The following is a 14,726-nucleotide window of genomic DNA, read 5'->3' on the forward strand; positions in this document are numbered from 1 at the left end:
TTTAGATTTAATAGCAATAATATTTGCAATTTTGTTACTAAGTTCATTTAAGTTTGTTGATATCTGAACAAATGATTGAAAATAATTTATTGAATGTCCTTACCGTGCCTTTTTAATAGAGACCATGGAAAATAAATAAATTATTGCTCTGATGCTCTCAAGGAACTGTAATATACTAATTGGAAATTATTGGTATATTGATGTGAGATAATATTATGCAAAATAGCTTCAGATTTTGAGGCCATGCAATCTTAGAATACCATGTTCACAAGCATTACTTTCAACATCAGTGTTCCTAAGAGCACTCCACCAAGAATTGGTTCTCTAGAAAAGCTGTGACTGAATGTTTCATTGCATAATATGAGAAGTCTTTAGAAAAACACTCTTCACATTCCTTCATAGTTCATAATTGTCCACATTATTTTTTTTTTTAATTTCCTAATTTCTCCTTTTATCGTGCATTTTTCCATACCACACCCTCACTTGATTCCCTTTCCAGGTCATTTTGGAGATATAAAAACATTGAAAATTTAAAAAGTAAAATCAAGCCCTTCTATTTTGGCCTCTAAGTAATTCGTTTTTCTCAGTGCATCAGAAGCATAATGCTTACTTTTTTCAGAACCTTTTTGGTGGGAAACTCTTCTGATGCTTTATCCTTTAGGTTGTTTTCTTTGGTAATAAAAGGAAAAAAATACGAAAAGAAGAATTCATTTCAGAGTTTTTCACTTTAGAGATTCAACAATGAGCTGGGTGTCAAGTAATAAGTTATTTCAAATGAAAAATTCTAGAAATGAAACCTAGAAATACTAGAAATGAACCTCAATGACATTTATAAAATTTTCCTTTTCATAGCTTGATCTTGAAATATCTTTTAATTCTAATTGACGTATATATAGATATATATCCATATGTGATAGTTCCCAATGCTGTTTTTCAAACACTTGGTTAATTTTTCCTGAAAAATATGATTCAAAAGTATTATAAGATTTTAAAGATATTTTAAAGATAAAGATATTAAATATCTTTAAATAGCATATAAAGTTCAAATTTTGAACTCCTGAAGTGCTGAAATAGTTGATATTTTTTATTTAGGAAGTGACTTTTATCTCTCCTCTGTCAGACTAATGATGTACGTTCAAGTGCCCTATCTTTTCTGATTTGTGAATAAATTATTTTCAAATAACTTTGGTTATATCAGTTGTGAAATATGATTCTAATATAATTAATATTTGTTAAATTGAATTCTTTAGTGTCTCAAAAAGTATATTTGTTATTTTGTGGATGGTAAATAATCCAATTAATAAGGAAAAAGTCACTAACCCTTAAGAACAAATAGACCATTGATCTATTAACTGGAGTTTCAAAATTTCAGAAAAAAACCCCTAAACAGCCTTTAAGCTATAGGTAAAACTAGACCTGTGATTTGTATCAGCTTTTCTAGTATATTCCTAATTTTGATAGAAGTACGGGTATAGTATTATTTTACCCTCAGAGAGAAAGAGGATTCTTAAGTTTTGTATTTATGTAGTATTGCAAGATGGCTTTCTTAACTCTTGCGTTTTATGTCCATCTCTCTTCATTTTTATAAACCAATTTTATTTTGTTTTATTTTATTTTGGTCAGCTGGTTAGAAAAGCAAATTTTTTTTTGGTAGTTGTTAATTCTCCAGGATTAAGGAAACAGGATATTTATCCTCATTTTAATCTATAGAAGAGAAATTTTCCTATATTTTGCAAATGATGCTTCAGTGAAGGACTTCATTAAACATAACTTATATATTCTTCATTCTTATTGAAGCTTGCCATTTTTGAAAAAGAAAGCATCAGATGAAATAACATATGCTGAAGATACTGCTAATTCAATTGGACTTTTGGGTGAGTTAAGATGATTGGACCACTGACAAGAAGGAAATACCTCTCACTAAGTTTCACTAAGAATATTCCTTCTCTTTTCTTGTTTTCTGGTTGGAGATTAATCATAGTGTGCTTGGTGATATTTTTTGTATTATCTTCCACTCAGGTGTTTCATGATACCAACAGGATTTTTTGTTCCTTAATTATAAGGACTGGCAGATACTTCTTTGTGCTTATATGTCTTGATGTTATGTATTTAGTTTGATGAAATGTTTAATATTTTTTTCGTAAATCAGAAGTATGTGTTCCTCTCAGTAATCACAGAAATGTTTTCATCTTTGAACTCTAATAAACTGCTTGAATCTAATTGATTGCTGGAATTGATTGAGGGCCAAATTATTCATTAAATAATTAAAAATCATAAAATGCTGGAATATTGGGAACTTTAATATAATATACATAAACATGCCTGTGTTTTGTATACAAAAATATAAAAAAATCACAGGCAGGTGTTTATATTTGGCTTATTGCTCAATTTTCTAGAGAAAGAAAATAATATCTTACAAATGAGATCAAACACTATGGCTCCTCGAATCAGTCCCTGAAACATGACATCATGTTCCCAAAACAAATCCTAAATTAAATTTATGCTTATTAATTTAGTTTTTGTTTGTATAGTAGAAATAAAAGAAATACAAATTAAAAATGAGTATTTACTGAATAGTTATGTTCCTAGCACTATATTCCATATTGAAAGATGACAGAAACTAGTATAAGTAAAGGAAGGGCATTTAAAATTTTTAACATAGACACTAACACTTTTACGTCTAAATAAAGTTTAGTCTTCATCTGTAGATACTTTGGGAGAAATTATTGTGGCCTAAAGTGGGTGAAGAAGTAAATTAGAATAAAAATGCGGAGTTAGATAAGATGACCTTAAGGAACAGGTAGGTTGGAAACTAATGGGAAACTTTAATTCTGTGAATCTCTATCATCAGTAGAAATTTACAGTGAGAAGCCAACCTGGAAAGAGGATATGATAAGTATTAACAGATAAGATGTGTAGATTTGGTTGATAACATTTAAAAAATCTCTGTTGCCCTTATTACTTTTAAATATGCATTTGTATAATAAATACACAGCTCTTTCTTACTATGTTAGTCTGCTGTTCGTTGAATGCCTGCCCACGGAGCATGTTATTGCCTCATTTGAGGGCAATATGAACTCTTAGCTAAAAATGAATTCCTTTCACTGATTACTTACGATAAGTACTGCTGTTCTGTCCTTTATTAATTGCTGGAAGCATGAGTTGAAACTAAAATAATTGTAGTACAAAGTTTTGAAAAAAGGATATTAATTTTTACTAATAATTTCCAGTTTCTACTATGTGCTATTTATAAAAGTGAATTATATAACTTTTTCTCCTAAATAATAGATATTTTTCCACTTAACAGCAGGATTCTGGAAACATGAAGGAAAAAGTTGGTACGCTGCCCTGAGATTGTAAAACAGGAAACCATGAAAGATGATCTGAAGTTACAGGAACCAAAATGATAGTGAAAAAGACAAGAAACCTTAGCATTTCCCATAAACTTGGTTTGGCTAGTTTTGTTGGAAAAGTTTAGTTGTTCCTCTTGCCTAATGTGTTTCAAAACATAGTGAGTTTTCAACCACAAAGGAGAGTCCAAAAAAATTAAGAGAATAATCTCGAGCCTGTCTTTTTTTTTTTTTTCCAGTGTTAGTTTTTGCAGATAGATTCTCCTAAAGCTAGTCTGTCTCCATGCTCCCTCCTCCTGTCCACTTGCTTACCCACTCACTGACTACCCTCAGAGATAAACATTATGCAAGACCGAATGCAAAACACAAATCTTCAAGGGACATCTAATTATCTCTTTCCCTCAGAGAATCCAAGCAGATCTTTTTCCGTCCTGAGGCTGATACTCCTGACTACAGTTGTTCTCAGGTGACCAGAAGGCATGGGTCATTTTCAGAATGCCACTGATCACTTTCAGATTCTCTTAGGGGTCATACTTGGAGGACTTCGCCAGAGCAAATGCAATCCAGTTTGAAGTATAGGCTGAAGCCAATTCAGAAGTTGTTTAGATATGACTGAAAAGGAATCTTCCCTATCCTCCATCCCCGCCACAATGACTTGAACATAAAATTATTACCAGCAGGACAAAGACAGCCTAGAAACACTATCTTCTAGTCTGTCAATAAACTGAGGGTCAGAGCTCAGCTGGAACTTTTCTAAGCAAAGGATACATTATTAGAGGCAATAATTACTGACTCTCTAGCTAGGGAGGAAAACTCTCAGCCCTTTTCTCAGGCTAACTCATTTAATTCTCACAGCAATCTTTAAAGTAGTAGCTATTTCTATACCAATTTATGGATGAGAAAACTGAGACACAAGTTTATACAGGTAGTAAGTGTTCAAGCAGGATTTAATCTTAGGCAATCTTGTTCTAGCTGTTAATTACCATTCTTTTCTTCTTGGGAAGGAAAGGCTGAGTTGATTGTTGGCCAAGTGGTACAAGGATAGATAGGGTGTTTTGTGTGTGTGTGTATGTGTGTGTATGTATTTAAAATTACATGATCCAGTTTGAATCTCTTATGATGATATTTTAATAATCATGTTACTAACACTTTATCCTTTAAACTGTAAATAAACATATGTCATTGTTATTAATTAGCATTCATTCATCTTTCTGACAGGTGACTTAATGAAAATACCAAATTCTGAATTGAGGATTCAAATTTGTAAGTGTATTATTGACTTTTATCATGCAGAACCACCAAAAAAGCATATTACAGGTAAAGTTTTCAATACTGTTTCAGTAGTAACTTATGTCTTTATAAAACAGAACATTCTCATTTCTCTTTGAACTTGTAAAGACAGAGTGGGGATCATAAATGCAACACATCAAAAAGAGGCTTTTTTGGCAGTCTCAAGCTCTTTAGTCATTTTAAACAAAAAAATTATGTATTTTTTTTCAACTTTAGATATTTATTCTGATGCTAAATATTTATAACAGAATTTTTAAGGTTAAACCCAAACTAGTTTAATTATAATTATTACTATTAATGTCATTTAATACTGTTGATAATATTATTATTTTCTAACATTTATAATGTTAGATCCCTAAAGCTAATAACATTCTCCACCACTTCTGGGAAAAGAATTCTGCATGTTACAGCTAAGGGATCTTAATATATAATGATAAAATGAGTCACCCTGAAATGGGTAGTATCAAGATAGGGGGCACGTGCAATATGGAGGATATAATGTTACTTTAGGATATATTTCCTACCTTCATAGTTTCCGTAATTTATAATCAATCTAGGAAAGGAGAGAAGATATAAAATACATTTTAAATTTCTCTGTTCCTTAAGATAGGTGAAAATAAGACTCTGGGAAAAAAAAGATTACTTATGACTAGGGAAAAATGGGAAAACATCTGAAGTGAAGAAATGAGTAGAGAGATTATTAACTGTCAGATTTGAGATATCAGTGAGATAAACAGGAGGAAGTATTTAATAGATAGTCGACACTGAATACTAACAGAAATACAGGTTTTGAATTCACCCAAATAGAAATGAAAATTGAAACAATCTGGATGCTTGAGTTTTTCCAGGAGATAAAACACGTAAACGGGAAAGGACCAAGAATAACAGCATGGAGAGGGCCCATGCTTTAAGTTGGCTTATAGCTCAGCATTCAGAAAACTAAGAAAATGGCATCCAATCCCATCATTTCATGGCAGAGAGATGGGGAAACAGTGGAAATGGTGGCTGACTTTATTTTTTGGGGCTCCAAAATCACTGCAGATGGTGATTGCAGCAATGAAATTAAAAGACGCTTACTCCTTGGAAGGAAAGTTATGACCAACCTATAGCATATTTAAAAGCAGAGACATTACTTTGCCAACAAAAGTCCATCTAGTCAAGGCTATGGTTTTTCCAGTGGTCATGTATGGATGTTAGAGTTGGACTATAAAGAAAGCTGAGCGCCGAAGAATTGATGCTTTTGAACTGTGGTGTTGGAGAAGACTCTTGAGAGTCCCTTGGACTGCAAGGAGATCCAACCAGTCCATCCTAAAGGAGATCAGTCCCGGGTGTTCACTGGAAGGTCTGATGTTGAAGCTGAAACTCCAATACTTTGCCCACCTGATGCAAAGAGCTGACTCATTTGAAAAGACCCTGATGCTGGGAAGGATTGAGGGCAGGAGGAGAAGGGGATGACAGAGGATGAGAGGGCTAGATGGCATCACCGACTTGACGGACATGGGTGTGGGTGGACTCAGGGAGTTGATGATGGACAGGGAGGCCTGGCATGCTGCGATTCATGGGATCACAAAGAGTCGGACACGACTGAGTAACTGAACTGAACTGAGAGGGCCCATACTGAGATCTAGGGGGAAAAAAACGATCCAAAGAAATGGGCAGTGACAGAAGGTTCAAAGTGGAGGATGAAAAGCAAAAGATCGTCATGTCTTGTATGCCAGTGAATAAAATATCTGATGAAGGCAGTAGTAGTCCTAGTGTCAAATACTGTAGCTGCTACTGCTGCTGCTAAGTCGCTTCAGTCGTGTCCGACTTTGTGCGACCCCATAGATGGCAGCCCACCAGGCTTCGCCGTCCCTGGGATTCTCCAGGCAAGAATACTGGAGTGGGTTGCCATTTCCTTCTCCAGTGCATGAAAGGGAAAAGTGAAAGTGAAGTCGCTCAGTCGTGTCCGACTCTTAGCGACCCCATGGACTGTAGCCTACCAGGCTCCTCTGTCCATGGAATTTTCCAGGCAAGAGTACTGGAGTGGGGTGCCATTGCCTTCTCCGCAAATACTGTAGAGGCTTCTGTAATTGAAGAGTCAAAGTACCAATTGATGTGATATCTGGAAAACTCTGGTACATCTTTGGTGGAACTATTGCCGTAAATAGGACAGATACAAGACCAAAGAATGAGAGGACTGTGAGAATAGAGGCAGTGAATGCAGACTTATATATTAAGATCAGATGGAGAAGAAAAAGAAGGAAGATGGAGAACAACTCAACTGGTAGCAAAATCAAAGAAGATATTTGGTTTTGTTCATAATTTTTAGGATAGGGGAAAACTTCATTTTCCCCTATAGGCAGAGGAGCAAGAAGCTAGTATGTGGAAAATGAGAGGAAGAAATTCCCAAAGAAAGCATGATGGAATTAAGAGTACAAGCATAAGGTTAACCTAAGCAATATGTACACTGTCTTTTTAAGACAGAAAAAAAGGGAAACAAATGATGTATAAGATAAGACAGAGGAGTTAAGGTGCAGAGAAGTGAGGCTGATCTTAATTTAACCAGGCTCTGAATATTGGAAACCTTAGGCAGTGCTCTCAGTAGCTGTCACACAGTTGGTTTCAGGTGATGGCATGGCTGTATATCTGGGACCACAGCTGAAAAGTCATCAGTAGGGCAATTGTATGAGACATATCCCTGGGGACAGGAATCAGGCTCATGAGCCTTAATATTACAATATCCTTCTATATAAATGTAAACTAAATATATAAAGATACAGTAAGCATAAAGTACAGGTATGCAACCAGGCTGTTATGCAAATAAAACCATGATTTGGGGAAATATTTTATAGAATGAGAAAAGGCTTACAATAAAATGTTTAGTGGCTACAATTGAATATAAAATTCTACATACAGTGTATTGTTAAAATTATATGATACATTAAAAATATCAGTACAGTAAGAAATATACCAGAATGTTAAGGTTGTTATCTCTGAATGATGAAATTATGCAACTTTTGGTTTCCTCTTTATACTTTTTATACACCTAAAGTGAGTAGTTAGGGCATACCATACAGAACCCATCACAGGAAAGGACAGGGCCATGTCCAGGGCTAAAGATCAAATTCAGAAAGATGAAATAACAGACATCTCAGAACCATGGCAAAGAATCTAGTTGGTCTCAAAAGTCAAGAAATCGGGGAGGTAGATAGTATATCACTATGAGAGAAAATAGCTTCATCTCAAGTGAGCAGGTACCCTCTGCTGTGTATTTAACCTCTCTTGAGTTGAGAGATTGTTGGGCCACCACCTGTGCAGCTGTATCAAAGAAGAGGTGGTGGTGTTTCTCATGAGAGCTATTATCACCAAGAATCATGCTTCCTTAAAATACCATTATATTTCACTAGCATTTATCAGAATAGCATTATATTTTCATTGCCAAATTACATCACCAAATTGCATAATTGTGGTCCCTTGAAAGCACTAAAGTCGTGCATTGACTTGAATATGAATACACTTAGTATTTGTAATCATGCCATTTTCATTTATGGAAAGGTATATCTAGAGATAAGAAATAATGTTCATTTTAGCATTTAAGATATGTCTCCAAAACTGTGGTCCTATTTCAAATTCTACACTAGAGATCAGCAAACTATGGATCCTGAGCCAAAACCAGCCCTCTGTAAATAAACTTTTATTGGAACACAGCCATGCCCACTTATTTTTATACAGTTTATACCTGCTTTGTGCTATGGTAGCAGTGTTGAATATTTGAGAGAGAAACCTTATAGCCTACAAAACCTAAGATACTTGTTACCTGGCCTATTATAGAATAAGTTTGCCTACCCCGTGCTATACCATTTTAAAATGCTACATCAGTTCAGTTCAGTTGCTCAGTTGTGTCCAACCCTTTCCCATATACTTTTAAAAAATTTTTGTTGTTGTTGTTGCTGTTTAGTGATACATTACTCATTCCTTTGTTTAATGTAGATGATTTCTATGTGAAATAATTGCACATATTTATTCACTAATTGTTGTTAGGTTACCAGCAGGCTAGTTCCTCATATAAGATTAAAATGGCTGAAGTTGGAGGGCTGGCAAAAGCAATGGTCCAGTCATTGGAGTTACTTGAAAATCAACTTGTTGAGAAACTTTGGGTACTTAAAGCTCTGCAACATCTCTCAACTTCTGGTTTGTATATTATGTACATAACTGAACACTTCATTCTCAACTATTTTTGTTATCTAATAATGTCGAGTCTATAAAACAATTTTAGAATTTATTTTCAGAAGTTAATTGTACTTTAATGGTGAAAGCACAAGCAGCCAGTGGAATCTGTGCTCACCTCAATGACCCAGATCCCTCTGGACAACTTTTATTTCGTTCATCTGAAATACTTTGGAACTTACTGGAAAAATCTTCAAAAGAAGAAATCATACAACAGCTTAGTAACTTGAAATGTTTGCTGTAAGTATATGGGGTTAGATAGGAATGTTTTTAGCCTTAAAATGATAGCCAGTGACATAACTAAACTCTTTGTTTAAATTTGTGTTCAATTAGGTTTTTGATTCATGTGATGGCTATATTTCAGGACATTTTTTTGTACCATGGTATAAATGCATTTGCATAATAACAAGTCTTTTCTTTCTATGTGGAAGACATTTAAAGTAGCTTGTTAACAAAAGTAAATTGTGTCCTTGAGTATATATAAAGTAAAATTAGATATTTAAAAGGACTATCTCATTTGTTCATTCAGTAAACCTATTTTTGAGTATTTACTCTCTTCCAGATATTGCAGTAAGCATTAGCAATAAAATGAGTGAGACTTTAAGTTACTTATTTATTTATTTATCAAATAATTACTCTCTGCTCTGTGCCAAGTTCAGTACTAGGCCGTAGAAGTACAATTGGAAACAGTATAGAGATGATCTCTGCTTTCATGGCACTTGTATTATGTTAAGAGAGACAGACAAGTAAATAGGCAACTAAAAGAGAGCATACTAAACATTATGAAAGAGAATTGTTGCAAGGTTCTTCACGTTCTCCAGAAGAGGGTAGATCAGTACATTTTTGTTTGCAAGTGACTGAACCCCCAACCCAACTGGTTGAAACCAAATAGGAAATTTATGAGCGCATATAACTACAGAGTCAAGGATAAAACTGATTTCATGTGCAGCTGTATTCAAGGCTCAGCACATATCAGGACTTGGGCCCTCTTCATCTCTCTTCATTGTTTTCCACTGTGTTGGCTTAAGTCTCAAGATCCATATGGTTAGACGTAAGAAGTCTAGGATCACATCATCACAACCTCAAACCAAGCAGAAGAGAAGACTTGCTATTCCAAAAGCTCAAAGAACGTTTTTCTGAGTTCCTGCTAACCTGGTGCTGGCCATATGCCCATTCCAGAGTGAATTACTAGTGACAGAAAGAAGGAATGCTCTAACTAGCTTCCTTTTAGTTAAAGGCAGCATCACAAGACCAAAAGTGGAGAAAGAGTGACTGCCTAAATAAAAATAAGGGTACTGTTATCATAAGAAGAGCAAGCAGGTCCTAGAAGATAAAGTGACAAATGCCCATTGTACAGGGAACCTAACCCATACTTGGAGAGTTAATGAACACTTCGTAACAAACCCTAATCTGGTATCTGAATGCTAAATGTGAGTTAGCAACACAAGAGTTTTGCATGTAGAGAGAATCCTAGACAGAGGAAGAGAAGTGAAAGCAGAATTTAGCAAAATTGAAAAATTTAAAGAAATTCAATATAGTGAGAGCAGAAAATACAGGGTAGAATAGTGAAAGATGAAGCTAACAATGTTAGCAGGGATCATAGCATGGAAGGCCTGATAAGCCGTGGTAAAGAGGTAGAACTTTATCCTGAGAACAAAGGAAAAAGCCTTTAAGTAATTTTAGAAAGAAGAATGATGTAACTGAATCTTTATTTTAGAAAAGTTGCTTTGACCACCATGTATAGACTCGACTGAGAAATTCTTATTTGCTCCCTCAGTGAATTACAGGTAGATTTGGAAAGAGAAAAGATAAGAAATATTTTGAAATGAATAAAAATGGGAGATTTGGGGGGAAATACTTGAGTATTTCCATAGAAATATGGCTTTAAAGATATGATTTTACCTTTTAGGGCTTTGAAGGAAGTATTTAAAAATCTGTTTATAAGAGGCGTTAGTCATTATGATCGTCAGCTTAGAAACGACATATTAGTGATCACAACAATTATATCTCAAAATCCTGGGGCACCAATGATTGTAAGTATAAATCAAATTGCATTTTAATTGTGGAAGTGGTAGGTGTAGGGGGGAGGAAGGAGTCCTAAACTGTGTTGTAACATTTATGTGAAAGTGAAAGTCACTCAGTTGTGTCCGACTCTTTGCGACCCCATGGACTGTCCATGAAATTCTCTAGGCCAGAATACTGGAGTGGGTAGCCTTTCCCTTCTCCAGAGGATCTTCCCAACATTTATGTACTTTGTTGTAATACCAGGTTATAATATCATTATGGTCACCAGTATACTTGCACTCTGCCAATTCTTCTTGCATCCCTTTGGACAGTTGAAATCTTCCTCATGTACTATAATTTACTCATGTATTTACTATTCATGATGTTTTTCATCTCTTCCTGATGATATGAGTTTCTAACTGTTAACCATTTCTTTCACCCAAAGAACTTCCTTCACCATTCCTTGTGATGCAGATCTGCTGACTGCTAGCAACAAATTTTCTTAGTTTCTTGTATCTTAGAATAGCTTTAATTAACTTTAATTCTTGACATCTGTGTTCACAAAATGTGGAATTCTAGATTGCAATTTTTCTTCTGTTTTAGCCCTTTAAATATATCATTCCACTGTCCTCTGGCCTTCACTGTTTTCTATAAGCAGCAGTCATTATTTCAAATTGCTGTTCTATGTAAAATGTATCATTTTGTTCTCTGTTTTCAAGATTTTCACTCTATTTTTGGTGTTCAGCAGTTTTACTAAAATGTGCAAAGATGTGATTTTTCTCTGTATTTACTCTGCTTGAGATTCATAGATCTTCCTGAATACGTTATTGTTGTTCAGTAGCTTGGTCGCATGTGACCTTGCGACCCCATGGACTGCAGCACGCCAGGCTTCCCTTGTCCTTCACCATCTCCTGGAGTTTGCCAAAACTCATGTCCATTGAGTTGGTGATGCCATCCAACCATCTTATCCTCTGTCATCCCCTGCTCCTCCTGCCTTCAATCTTTCCCAGCGACAGGGTCTTTTCCAGTGAGACAGCTCTTGGCATCAGGTGGCAAAAGTATTGGAGCTTCAGCTTCAGCATCAGTCCTTCCAATGAATAAAGTTGATTTCCTTTAAATTTACATATAAATCCCTTTAAATTTACTTATTAACTTTGATTTAAATTTCTTGAATATGTAAATTTAAGGAAAAACTAGTGATTCTGTGACTCAGATGCTAAAGCATCTGCCTGCCATGGAGGAGACCCAGGTTCAGTCTCAGGGCTGGGAAGATCCCCTGGAGAAGAGAATGGCTACCCATTCTAGTATTCTTGCCTGGAGAATTCCATGGACAGAGGAGCCTGGAGGATTATAGTCCATGGGTCTCAAAGAGTCGACACGACTGAGCAGCTAACACTTTCACTTTCACTTGGAGAATTTGAGACCACAATTCTTTAAATATTTTTCCAACCCCATTCTCTCTCTGCTGTCCTTCTGAAACTCATTATACTTATGTTTGATTTCTTTGATATTATCCCACAGGTTGCCTGTGATTGCCTGTCTTCTGGTTCTTCAAACCACTAAGATTACAGGTTTACCCTGAATTTTAGCATCTCTTTAATGTGCAAACTAGGGCCTGGCCTCAGTCTAAAAGTCATTTTTTCATTCATTACCTACATAGCTTCCTAGTCAAGGCTGCAATATGTAGGTGGACCTATGTTTCTGTGGAAGCCCTTGGTCAGTCAATAAATTCTCATTAGCATCCTTGCAAACACTTGGGTGAATTCCATGAATGTGAATCAACAGATATAACATCTTCACATTTTAAAGAAAACATGTGGATCTTAAAGTAGTAGGAATATATAGTTGCAAGCTCAAAAGCCCAAAGTTTGTCTTATAAATTCTTCCTAAAGTACAAAGTCCAACTAGAATATATCTGTCAGGAATGAGTTCCCTCATGCTGAAATGTTTGTAGTTCTCGTCATTCTTCAGGGCTTTTCGTGTTAAATAGGAATTGTTTGTTTTCTCTTGACCAAGCCTTTCATATATGAGAGTGGTTGATGTCAGGATGGGGAACTGGGGGTGTTAAGAAAAGCTGTTGAAAATAACTGTATTTTCTTCCCTTCTTTTGTCAATCGAAGCTATGGATAATGAATTACATAAGTAACTTGTAGCAATACATTTTTAGGTTCCTAACAAATTTTAAACAGCATCTTATAAAATATTCATAGAATAAAGTAAAATATTTCTTAGGACCTACAAAATTAAGTTTAATATTAAATAAATTACAGGTTCATCTGGCTATATGCTTTTATTTTCTTGCTTTCATCCCTTCCTATTATTAGTGCTTTATGAATTCAAATCAATGACAAGGAGAACGTGACAAATATACTTAAATATTAGGTAAATATGGGCATCTGTAACCTCTTTCCATATAATTAATTCACCCTTCTGTTTCTTTTGTGTATTTTTATTAGGAGTCTGGCTTTACCAGAGATTTGATATTATTTGCAACATTTAATGAAGGTAAAAACCATAAAACTTTCAAGTTATAATTATCTTAGTATGTCTTATACATTTCAGCTTTTATTTTCCTTTTCCTTTTTTTCTCCCTCACAGTTAAAAGTCAAAATCCTTTGGTAAAAGGTCTTAAGCTTTCTAATTCCTATGAAGATTTTGAGTTGAAGAAATTGTTATTCAATATAATTGTGATCTTATGTAAAGATTTATCTACTATACAGGTAAAAAGTAATCAAAACAAAAATTAAGATTGTCTCACTTTGTAGTATAATTTTTTAAAAGTTACAGCTGCAAATCTTTCATCAGCCCATATGTTTACCATAGAAAGCAACAAACTGTTATTCACTGGAATTTCACCTTGTCAAAATTTTTCATATCTATTAATGAATAGTGATTTTACCTAAATTAAAACCAAACAAGTCAATGAAAAGCAGGAGAACCTGGGAAATTTATTTATATAGAGTGGCTAAAAAGAACATAATATGAAAGGCAATCCATACAGGCCCACCCAGCCTAATAGTCTCTCCGACCCTAGTAATAAGGGATGATTTAATGCTAGAAGAAATTGCTCATCTCTGTGGTGCCCATTTCAAGCCCTACGAACCTGCTTTTTTTCCACACAAATCTAACCTCTTTATATACACACACACAAACACACACATACATATATATACTTGGGCTTCCCTGGTGGCTAACACAGTAAAGAATCCACCTGCAGTGCGGGAGACCTGGGTTCGATCCTTGGGTTGGGAAGATCCCCTGGAGCAGGGCATGGCAACCCACTCCAGTATTCTGGCCTGGAGAATTCCATGGACAGAGGAGCCTGGTGGGCTGCGGTCCATGGGGTCACAAAGAGTTGGATATATGAGTGACTAACTCATATATATATATATATATATATATACACATATATATATATATATATAAAACCCATGAATTATCATAATACTTTATCTCCTAAATAAAGCATGATGTAATTTGAAGAACACTGGAAATGAATTTCAGTCTGTATTATCACCTACTTGCTATATGACCTTGGCAAATTCAGCTGAACTTTCCGAGGCTCAATTCCTCCTTCTCTTGTGAGACTGAGATAAAGGCTTTATAAACCAAAATGTAATAGAAAAAATAACCCCTTACTAACAATTCCATCTGTTTAGTTATTACTGCATTAATTGAAATTTAATTTTAGTGTTAAAACTCAAGTTCCAGGAGGGCATTAAGTCTATCAACATCATTAGTAATAATATAAAAGTGGTATATTATGGTGATTAAGGTTTTAGTCAGGTAGACTCCAGTTTCTTTGCTTTCTAGCAATGTGATCTTGAATAAATTATTTTAGCTTCTCTAAATTCCAGTTATCTCAATTTCAAA

General features: G+C 34.9%; 1 protein-coding gene and 1 long non-coding RNA gene across 8 annotated transcripts in view; one reads left to right on the forward strand and one right to left on the reverse strand.

Moving 5' to 3' along the window:
- The window catches only part of LOC145523538 (uncharacterized), a 48,632-nt gene that overhangs the window by 15,041 nt on the left and 18,865 nt on the right, over positions 1-14,726 (reverse strand). The window lies entirely within an intron of this gene.
- The window catches only part of CFAP69 (cilia and flagella associated protein 69), a 51,981-nt gene that overhangs the window by 13,271 nt on the left and 23,984 nt on the right, over positions 1-14,726 (forward strand). For 2 of the 7 annotated variants that reach the window (XM_081534005.1, XM_081534003.1), the window contains exons 5-11: positions 1,798-1,874; positions 4,569-4,667; positions 8,664-8,813; positions 8,899-9,089; positions 10,759-10,882; positions 13,310-13,358; positions 13,452-13,573. In XM_081534005.1, the coding sequence (XP_081390131.1) occupies positions 4,638-4,667; positions 8,664-8,813; positions 8,899-9,089; positions 10,759-10,882; positions 13,310-13,358; positions 13,452-13,573 (666 nt within the window). In that variant the 5' untranslated portion in view covers positions 1,798-1,874; positions 4,569-4,637. Of the gene's footprint in view, positions 1-1,748; positions 1,875-4,568; positions 4,668-8,663; positions 8,814-8,898; positions 9,090-10,758; positions 10,883-13,309; positions 13,359-13,451; positions 13,574-14,726 lie in introns of all 7 variants that reach the window. The other 5 variants (XM_081533999.1, XM_081534001.1, XM_081534000.1 and 2 more) reach the window with 4 other exon arrangements.

This window comes from Giraffa tippelskirchi, chromosome 10 (genome assembly GCF_054371585.1).
Source record: "Giraffa tippelskirchi isolate mGirTip1 chromosome 10, T2T-mGirTip1v1.2.pri, whole genome shotgun sequence".
Taxonomy (NCBI): domain Eukaryota; kingdom Metazoa; phylum Chordata; class Mammalia; order Artiodactyla; family Giraffidae; genus Giraffa; species Giraffa tippelskirchi.